Raw genomic sequence first — 10005 nt, 5'->3', positions numbered from 1 at the left:
CACCCGCCGCCCGGGCTCGGGGCGGAGCGCGGCCCGACGGCCACGAACCCCCCAACAAAGAAAATGGCCCTTTGGGGAGACGCCCTCACCTGTGCAAACGCAGCCGGCTGGTGCGGGCTCCGAGCCCGCGCCCGGCTGTGCGGGGAGCGCCCTGGCCTGGAGACTCGCAGGCCTGGGCGCCTGCGCCGCTTCCAGCCACGACCCTCGGATTTCAGCTTCGTGAGGAGCTGGGCGGAGAGGCGGGACGGGAAATCAGATGCCGGGGGGGTGAGGAGGGCTGAACCCGATCGAGGAACTTTTATGTCGTATGGACATGCCAAAATGCAACCCACCTGTACAACTAATTGATGCTAATAAAAGCTGCAGGGGGGGAAAGCGGGTCCTTGCCAGGTACCCCAACATGGCCTCCACTCCTGCTCGTCCCACTCGCTGCTGAAGGCTGGGTGCACAGCGCTCAGGCAGCCGGTGGGGGTGGCTTGTGGATGCGGCCTGGACCCAGCTGAGACCGGACAGGACCCTGACCGCTCCGCTGCATCCCAAAAGCGACCATCCCAAAGCGACCTTTGACCCGACCCCACAAGGCTCCCAGGGCCCACTTCTGTGCTCCCACCACCGGCTTCCTGCTCCACCCTAACTGCTTGTTCTGGCCTAAGCCCTGCCTCTCACCTGTAGCAACCAGCACAGCCCCAGTCACCAGACCCTGCTGTGGAACCCCCAAACCCCACCCTGGGGTAGGGGATGAGTGCAGAGTGGAAACAAATTGCAGTTCTCCACATGCCTGGCTTGGCTTCTTGATCTGTTCCATTCTCTGTCATACCCTCCCCAAGCCCGTGATGTGTGGCAGAGGCTCCCACACAGCAAGTGTGCAAGGTGGTGTGCAGCACACACAGCCACAGTGCCGTGAGCATGCACGCCAGGACAGGGTCTTTCCTTTGGAAGGCAATACAGGGGTGCTCATGGCTTCATGCAGACTGGGCCTCTATCACTGAGCAAGGCCTTCAGCCGTTTTTCCTGGGGTTTTTTGAGATTCCTGCCCAGAGATATGCCTGGGCTGGGACCTGTGTCCTTGTGGCTTCCCTTTGTGTCTGGGATGACAGGCGTGTGCCACAGGGCCCAGTTTCCCTCGGCTGAGATGGGGTGTCAGCTTTCCAGTCTGGCCGGGCCCTGTGATCTCCATCTCAGCCTCCCATTCTGGTGGGGTGGCAGGCGTGCGCCACTGCACCCAGCACTGCTAGAGCCTTTGAATATGGGTTTGGCGCTGTGGCTTGGCGTGGCGGCCTCTCGAGCTTCTCGGTGGCTCTCAGCTCAGGCCCAGCCCCGTTCCGACAGCGACAGCAGCGAGGTGGTGGTGTGGACAGCAGGCAGGGTGTGCGGGGGAGGGGATCCATCCTCGGCCTCACAGTGACCTTGACAGGCAAACCTTTTGCAGGGAGCCAGGAGCTGGGAACAGCCATGGTGCTTCCTGGAGGTGGCACTGCTCTCCGTGGTGCTGTCACAGGACGCGTGGTTCATGGATGGAGCCCATGGCCGACGCGTGACTCGCGGACGCCTGCTGTTTGTGCTACCTTCGGGCTTTCTCAAAAGGTTTCTCCCACTTTAGTAAGGCACAGAGCTGGTGGGTGAGGCTCCGCCAGGAGGTGTATCAGCCGCGCATGGAGGCTCGTTCGGAAGATGATGCACCGCAGAGCCGGCCGGCAGCCCGCACCATTCACCCCCCACCGCCCACGCTATTCACCACACACAGCATGTCCAGGCACGGGCCGTGGCCACGCCACGAGAGCGCATGGGGACAGCACAGAATCTCCTCCATTCCATCCTCTCCCCATAAATGCAGGCCAGAGAACCCCAAATCCCCCCACCTGCCTGGGCTTTCTTTTTGGTGGGTCATAGGGCCTGAACTCTGGGCCTGGGCGCTGTCCCTCAGCTCTTCAGCTCAAGGCTAGCGCTCTACCACTTGAGCCACAGCGCCACTTCCGGCTTTTTCGGCTTGTGGGTTGCTGAGGACTGGAACCCAGGAACTCGCGCATGCGAGGTGAGCGCTCTACCCCTGAGCCACCTTCCCAGCCCTGTGTGCTATCACTTTGCTCTTCAGCGCCACTTCTAAGTTCTAAGGGACTTTCCTACCAGGGCTGGCTTTGAACTGTGATCCTGAGTCTGGGGGAGTAGTGGTTTGGGCTAAGCTCCGCTGGAGGAAGCCGTGGGATGGGCTGCAGGAGCGGTGTGAGGGCCATGGCCCCTCGGGTCACATGGCCAAGGTCAGCAAGCCTGCCATCTGGGTGCACACACCAGCCCCACAAGACAACAGCCGGGCACACAGGTACCACCTGAAGTCCCAGCTACTCAGGAGGGGGCGGTCATGGGGAACATGATAGAGGGCCAGCCCAGGGCAAAAGCTCATAAGACCCCATCTCCACTATTTCAGAAAAGCCAGTGTGGTGGTACACGACGCTTCCCAGCTGGGGTGAATGGAAGAGGACTGGGGCCCAGGCCAGCCTGGACACAGACACAAGATTTTATCTCAAAAACAACCAAAGCAGAAAGGACTGGGGGTGTGGCTTGAGTGGTTGAGGGCCTGCCTGGCAAGCATGAAGTGAGTTCAAATCCTGGCACAACCAAAAGCAAAGCGACACTGCTGCGTGACGCTGGCTGCAGCTCCTTTCCTCCACCACCACGGATCACGTCCTGAACCGGCAGTGAGGCGCCGGGCCGCCGCTCCCACACACCCCACACAGCGCCCAGACCACTGCCAGGCACTTGAACAATGGGGTGCCCTCTGCCGAGTCCCGCGCACCCCACCTGCCTCCCCGGGAAAGGCGCTGTGCCTCACTGACCTTACGCTCACAGCACCTATGAGCCTCAGTTTCCCCGCGGAAGTCGTGGGGGAGGGGAGCGCCGTGAGGGCACCGGTTTCGTCTGTCAGCTTGTGGCTGTGCACACGCGTGCCCTGAGTGTGTACAGAATTAAATATCCCATTTATTAATTTATAAACCATAAGAAAACCAAAGCAATCATCTCCCGCGCCAGCAGACTCTGCATGGGGAGGAAGACACAGGAGCGCGCGGTCTCCATCCACACCGCTGGGCCTCCCGCGGCTCATCCCCACCCGCGGCTGTCCGCAGCCCCATGCCATGCCTTCCTGCTGGACCAGGACCAGTAGCAGCACTGACGGCCATGGGCCACACCCACGGTGACACGGGCCACGCCCACGGGGCGACCCCCCGGCAGCCAAGAAGGCCAACGAGCAGCAGACCTCCTAAGATAGCAGACCGCTTCCCCGCGCGAACGCGAACGCACTGCAGCTGCGGCAGAGGAGGGCGTGGACTGCTCCTGGGAGAGGCCGTGGGGCCCGCCCCAGCTCACCAGGTCAGCCAGGTCCCCCAAGACCGACGGGGATCGTCTCCCCATTAACCAGGCCATGATCCTCACCCCACGCACCCACCCGCGGCCCACACCCCACTCGTCACCATGGCAACAGGCGCCCCACTGCTGCTCAGCATGTACAAGCATTTCCCATCCACACGCCAGCCCCCAGCGGGCCACGGCCTAATGCCACGCAACTACAAAACGCCCCCCGAAAATGCACCACCCCGGTCACGCCAGGAGCAGCCCACGGGCTGGCCTCGGGTCCCCAGAGGTGGCCACGGCGTCCACGCCGACAGCAGCACCTGTGGCCGCACCTGACACAGGGACCGGGGCCTCGGCGGAGCTGCAGGCGGGGGGCGGGGGGTGCCCCGGCCCTGGGGTCCTGGGCAGCTGCAAACCGTCTCACTTGGCACCGCCATGAGTGCCACACGGGCCACGTCCTGGGCCCATGGGAAACCTGTGCCAGCCCGCGTGTCCAGCTGCCCCTCCTCCACACCTGCACCCCCAAAACGCCACCTCTCGCCAGCTCTGCAGCCACGGTGACCCTGCTTCACCAGGCTGGGTCCTGAATACCACGCACAAAATCACCCAAGAATGAGGCAGGTGCGTGGGGCGCGTGGGGCTCGGGCCACGCAGGTCTGACCCGGCTCCCCCTGCGCCTGGGGGGGTCGGGGGCTTGCTGCCCCGCCCGGGGCCCTGCGGCGGCCAGTCACGTGTGTCCCGGCACTGGCCCCACTCTGGGCTCTACACGTCGTAGCGGCTGAGTGTGTAGGAGTTTGCGTGGCTCTGGCGGCCGTACTGGAAGTGGTCGGTCAGGGCGCTGCTGCGGCCATGTGCAGGGAACAGGGCGCCGTTGTGCGGCCGCTCCAGCAGCCCCAGGTCCGCCCCCGACACCGGGAGGAGCGGCTTCCGGGCCTGCTGGTTGGCATCATACTTGGTCTGAAAGGACAGAAAGAGTTCACGCGTCAAAGCCGATCAGGAGCTGGGCATGGTGGCGCATGCCTGGAATCCCGGTTGCTGGGAAATGGTGGCTCAAGGCCAGCCCGGGCAAAAAGTTGGTGAGATCTCCGTCTTAAATGAACCAAGCGTGGCGGCACACGCCTGCAATGCCAACACTCGGACTGGTCGGAGGCCAGGCCCGGGCAAACACACAAGCCAAACAATGATCAAAGCAGAAAGAGGGAGGCCTGGCTCACGTGGTGGAGGGCCGCCTGCCAGGCACCGGTCCCGGGGTCACTCCCCATACCACCGCCACCTACTGCCACCACTTGGGTGGGGTTTGGCACCAACCAGGGCAGACAAGGCTGGCCAGTCTGTGGCCAGCCTGCCACAGACTACATATGGCCACGGAAGGAGGGGGGACCCAGCTGAGCCTCGCCACAGGTGCATGGCCAAGGCCCTGTGGCCGCCCCCGCCAGGCCCGGGCCTCACCTTGTTGTACAGGAAGACCCCCAGGATGGCCGTCATCATGCCCAGCACGTTGGTGCTGGTGACCGGGTTGCGCAGCATGACGAGGGACACGGTGATGACCAGGATGCGCTTGGTGGCGTTGGCCACGGAGTAGCTGAGCGGGCTGACGAGGCTGAGGATGCTGAAGGCGATCACGTTCTGCGCCAGGTTGCAGAAGCCGCTCACGGCCAGCAGCAGCAGCGTCCACGGCCACTGGGACACGTAGGTCTGCGGGGACGGGGGCAGAGATGGCCGTGGGTGGGGTGGGAGGTGGGGGCCTGCGCGGCGTCCGTGACCCCAGATCCCCCCAGGGCCCAGCGGCCCCGCCTCCAGCGGACGCCAGGCCCTGGAGCTCAGGTGCCAGAAGACGAAGGGCTGCATTCTGGGGATGGAAGGTTCTGGAAACGTGGCCTTGAGCTTGTCACGAACCCAGTCTCAAGAACGCAGGGGTCTCTCCTGGCTGTGAGTCCTCGGGCCTGGCTAGTGCTTTTGTGCTTTTTGGGCGGAGCTGGGGCTTGAACCTAGGGCCCCACTTGGGCCAGGTGAGCCTGCCACCGCCTTCCCCCCCCAGGGCCATGTGGCAGAGGCCACGCCTTGAGAGACAGGAAGCAGAGCCAGGAGGGGGGGGAGAGTGCGGGAGGAGACAGGAAGCAGAGCCAGGAGGGGAGGGAGGGTGCGGGAGGCCTGGCTCGAGCCTCCCCGTCGGGCCTTGACGTCCCAACCCCAGCCGGAGCCTCGAAAACAGCACCAGCAGGGAGAAGGGCAACAGGCCGCCTCCCTTGCTTGTAGCGCAGATGCGCCTGCAATGGCTCTTCAGCGGGGCCTGGTGGCACATGCCTCTAGTCCCGGCTACTCGGGGAGGCTGAGGCAGGAGGATCACATGAACCCAGGCATTAAAGACCAGCCTGGGCCACAGGGCAAGATCCCTCAAAAGGGGGGAAAAGTGTCAGAACAAGAACTGAGCGAGATGGTCAGGCGGCCAAAGACATCCATGCCAGCAGGCTCTGTGCTTGAAGCTTCCGGCCCGAGTGTAGCGGCCACTGGGAACCAGGACTCAGCTCACAGCTGAAGCCAGGCGGCGCGGTGCCGCGCGGTGCCCTGCCCTGGCTGGGGAGGCCACATGGGTCCCTGTGCTCCAGGGCCAGCAGGCGAGAGGACAGGCTTGATGACGCTCACTCACTATGGGACCTTTTAAGAGGCAGAGCTTCCTGGGACCTCCTTCTCCCGTTGCAGGGGCGGGGCCTGGCAGGGGGGGGCCTGGCGGGAGGAAGTGAGGTCTTTGGGCTGCCTGTTGAACTCCCTGCTGGATCCAAGGGCACCACAGGCCCGTGGAGCACGGGCTAGAACTGAGGCCCAGCCCTTGGTGCTGTCCCAGCGAGGCTGCGCCGGCTTCCTGCCTGGCCACCTTGGATGGGGAGGCAGGGCGCTGCCAGAGCTGTACCACGCTGTTTGGGCGGGACAAACCCTTTTCCTTTTTTTTTTTTTTGGTGGGTTGCGGGGCTTGAACTCTGGGCCTGGGCGCTGTCCCCCAGCTCTTTAGCTCAAGGCTAGTGCTCTTGAGCCACAGCCTCACGTCTGGTTTCTGGTGGTTTATTGGAGATAAGAGTCTCACGGATTTTCCTGCCCAGGCTGGCTTTGAACTGTGATCCTCAGATCTCAGCCTCCGGAGTAGCTAGGATGACAGGCGTGAGCCGCCGGTGCCCGGCAACCCCAGCCCATCGCACACACATGCACGCTTTGACACAGCCTCAGGAAACAGGCCAATATAACAGATGCCAGAAGAAGGATCGCAGAGCCACGGCGGCTGACCCAGCCCTGGGGGAGGCGCTGCCCCGGAGCCGGACACTCACCAGGTCACTGCTGACCAGGAAGGCTGAGAGGTCCACGAGAACCCACGTGGGAATCATGAAGAACACAGCGTGGCAGCCCAGGATGTTCAGGAGCCGGAGGTGGTGGATCCGCGAATCTCTCAAGACCTGCAGGGAGAGAGCTGCTAAAAATGACCGAGAGCTGGAAGAGCTGCGTCTCAGGGCGGCTGTGGCAGGTGCCTGTCACGCTGCGAGCCATGGCCGCCCACTGCCACGCAGGAAGTGGCGTCCATAACATTGTGGCCCCAGGACACGGCCACTTCTCCTGGCACAATGCCACACGGAGGACCCCGAAGTGCTTCTTTGCCTTGTCTCTGCTCTCCCCATGTTCACCGCAAAAGGGGTGTGTGTGTGTGTGTGTGTGTGTGTGCGTGCGCGCGCACAGCCAGTCCTAGGGCTTGACCCCAAGGCCTGAGCGCTGTCCCTGAGTGTCTTTGCTCAAGGCTGGTGCTCTACTACCCCTTGAATCACAGCACCGCTTCTGGCTTTTTGCTAGTTCACTGAAATCTCAGACTTTCCTGTCCTGCTGGCTTTGGCCCATAGTCCTCAGACTTCAGCCTCCTGAGTCGCTGGGAGGACTGGTGTGGCTCCCTGTTCACTTTAGAACAGAGAACCCTCTTGGGGACCTGAGCATGGGGGTGGGGTGGGGGGTGCACTATCCCCCTGCAGGGGCCGTTACCTTCTTGGAGAAGATGTTCTGCAGAGAGAAGCACAGCGTGGCGGCCAGGGCGCTGACCAGCCCCCACGTGTCGAAGGACAGCTCGGTGACCGTGGCCAGCAGGACGCCGCTGATAATGGGGATGAGGGACAGGTACACCTGCGGGGACCAAGGGCTGTGCTCGCTCTCCTGGCCCTCACCTGGCGTCCGGGGCAGCCGGCCCAGGCTGGGCCCTCCCCGCGGCCTCCCCTCACCTCTCCTGGCCAAGTCTGGCTCCCCTGGTTGGGACAACCCCTCCTCGGGTCACCCACGGCTCTGTCCTCCCGTGTCCTGTGCTGCCTGGTATCCCAGCCCGGCCCGGTCGTCCAGCTCCGCCCACTGGACCATCTGCTCTCCATCACACAGGCCCGGCCCGCACGCTGCAGGCCTAACAGCTGTTGGCCGTGGGGACAACCAGGCACTGGTGGGAGAATTCTCAGTGCCTGAGGGGCCACCAGGTTCCACAGACCATGGGGAGCTGTCCTGGCTTTTAGCTTACCCCTGAGCTATAAAAAAATTCTTCAAACAAGGTCAGGGCTGGGTGTGAGAGCATGCACCTGTAATCCTGGCCCTCGGGATGAGAGTTGCCAGCGAGCAGGGGCTCCACAGTGAACCCGTGTCAGAAAGACAAAGACCAAGACAAAGCCAGGCGCCCAAGGCTCACGCCTGTCATCCCAGCTACTCAGGAGGCTGAGATCTGAGGATCACAGTTCAAAGCCAGCCTGGGTAGGAAAGTCCATGATACTCTTCTCTCCAATGAACCACCAGAAAACCAGAAGTGGTGCTGTGGCTCAAGTATACTCACCTTGAGCTGAAAAGCCAATGGCCAGCACCCAGGCCCAGAGTTCAACCCCCATGATACCAAAAAAGAAAAACGAAGACGAGCTAGAGGCATGACTCAGCAGGAGAGGGTCCCCCCGGCAAGCGCAAGTCTCCAAGTACAGGTCTCAGTACCATTCGAAACAAAAAAGGAGACAGGCCGAGGCACAGGGATTCACACCTTTCACATAAGCTACTGGGGATGGAGAACAGCAGGGCAGTTAGTGAAACTCCATCTCAACCGACATGCCCACCTCTTCTGTGACAAGCTCTAGGTAGGAGGGGCATGGTCCAGGCTGGTGTGGACAAAACCACAAGACACTTAAAAAAAACACAAAAGCTGAGAGAGCTCGCGCGGAGCTCGCGCAGCTAAGGCCCGTGCAGCAAGCACAAGGCCGAGTTCAAATTCCAGTACTGCAAAAGCAAGGAGAACCCTGAAAGAGCCACAGCAGAGATTTCAGGGGCCTCCTCTGGGAGGGCAGCGTGCGGGCTGCAGTCTGGGGGACGGAGTCCCAGCCCCCCCCCCCTGCGGCCTTCGGGTGCGGCACCTGTCCCCTTGAAGTCCCAGGTCCTGGCGGGCTATCAGTGATCGGCCTTATCTGCCCACTGGGTGGGACCAAGCAAAGTAATCGCCCGTCCCTGGCCTGCTATCTGATAGGACCAAGCCATAGCCGACCTCTCAGCCGGCCGCCACGTGGGCTCCCTGCCCAAGCCCAGTACAGTGTCCCATGGAGCCCGGAAACCCGATCAACACCACGGGCTTTTGGGCGACGCACCTGCACCTGTGTGTCACCCGTGCCTCTGACCCCCAGGGGCCAGTCACACCTGACGTCAGCCTTGGGGTAGGGGAGGGTGCACAAGGTCGGCCAGGCTGTAAGAAAGCATCCAGCCGGACGGGGCCCGGTTCCCAACAGCTCGTGCGGGGCAGCCGCTGGGCTCCGCCTAAGTCACACACAGTGAAGGCTGTCGGGGTACCCCCAGAGGACTCCAGCGAGGACCCCAGGAGTCCCGAGAGCCCGGAGGCAGGAAGCGCCGGGCTGGGCACGCTCACACAGCCCTGGCTGGCGCCAGGGGCATCCCCTCCTCCCGCCGGGCGCCTTTCCGTGCCCAGGTTATCAGCGCGCGGCTTTCATGTGCAAGACGCCGCCCCGGCCATCGCCCGACCTCTGGGTCCAGCATCTCACGTCAGATTGCCACGTCCGCTTCCCGCGGTTCTGTCTGTCAAGCTCCGTCCATTGCCCAGGTCCCGGGGGCGAGGCCGCACGCAGGGGCCAGCACCGGGCCCCGAGGCCCCCGGCATGGCCCGCCCGCCGCGGGGGGACCCCCGGGAGCCTCCCCGCCGACTTCCCTTCCTCCACAGGAAGCCGGGCCGCCCACGTCAGCAGCTCGGGCCCGCGGCCCCCGCGCGGGGCGTCCTCACCTTGGTGCTCTGCTTCTCCTTCATGATGATCCGGGACAGGAGGACCACCCAGATGGGCATGGTGGCCTTGACTGCAAAGAGAGGGACGGCACTCACCGGGAGGCCGGGCGGGGGCGGTCCCGGGGCTCGTCCGTTCTCGGCGCCTCCGGTCCCTTCCCCCGCCCGCGGCCTGGGCGGCCTCTGCCCCGCGCGCTCCTAACCGGGCGGAGTGGCCCGGCGCGGCCCGGCCCCCGCACCCACCGGTGTGAGCGTAGGACACCGGCACCTTCCAGATGCTGACGTGCGCCGACACCGACGCGAAGTACTTGCCGAAGGCGAGCGGCAGCACGTAGCGCGGGTAGAAGCGCGGCGGCAGCAGCGGGCCGGCGGCCGGGTGCGGGCCGGCGGGG

The 10005-nt window shown here is 63.7% G+C and overlaps 1 protein-coding gene across 1 annotated transcript; it reads right to left on the bottom strand.

The window, feature by feature from the left end:
* Positions 1–2953: 2953 nt before the first annotated feature.
* Positions 2954–10004, bottom strand: Slc35e1 (solute carrier family 35, member E1; the record flags this gene model as incomplete). Its single annotated transcript, XM_013028298.1, has 6 exons — positions 2954–4302; positions 4795–5040; positions 6663–6788; positions 7360–7497; positions 9617–9687; positions 9857–10004. Coding segments are annotated over 6 exons (924 nt in total), but the record flags the coding sequence as incomplete, so codon positions are not given.
* Position 10005: the final 1 nt, after the last annotated feature.

The sequence above is a fragment of the Dipodomys ordii genome, unplaced genomic scaffold, assembly GCF_000151885.1.
Source record: "Dipodomys ordii isolate 6190 unplaced genomic scaffold, Dord_2.0 Scaffold108, whole genome shotgun sequence".
NCBI classification, from domain to species: Eukaryota; Metazoa; Chordata; class Mammalia; order Rodentia; family Heteromyidae; genus Dipodomys; species Dipodomys ordii.
Note: the sequence above shows the minus strand (reverse complement) of the source record. Positions and strands in the feature narration are given on the sequence as shown.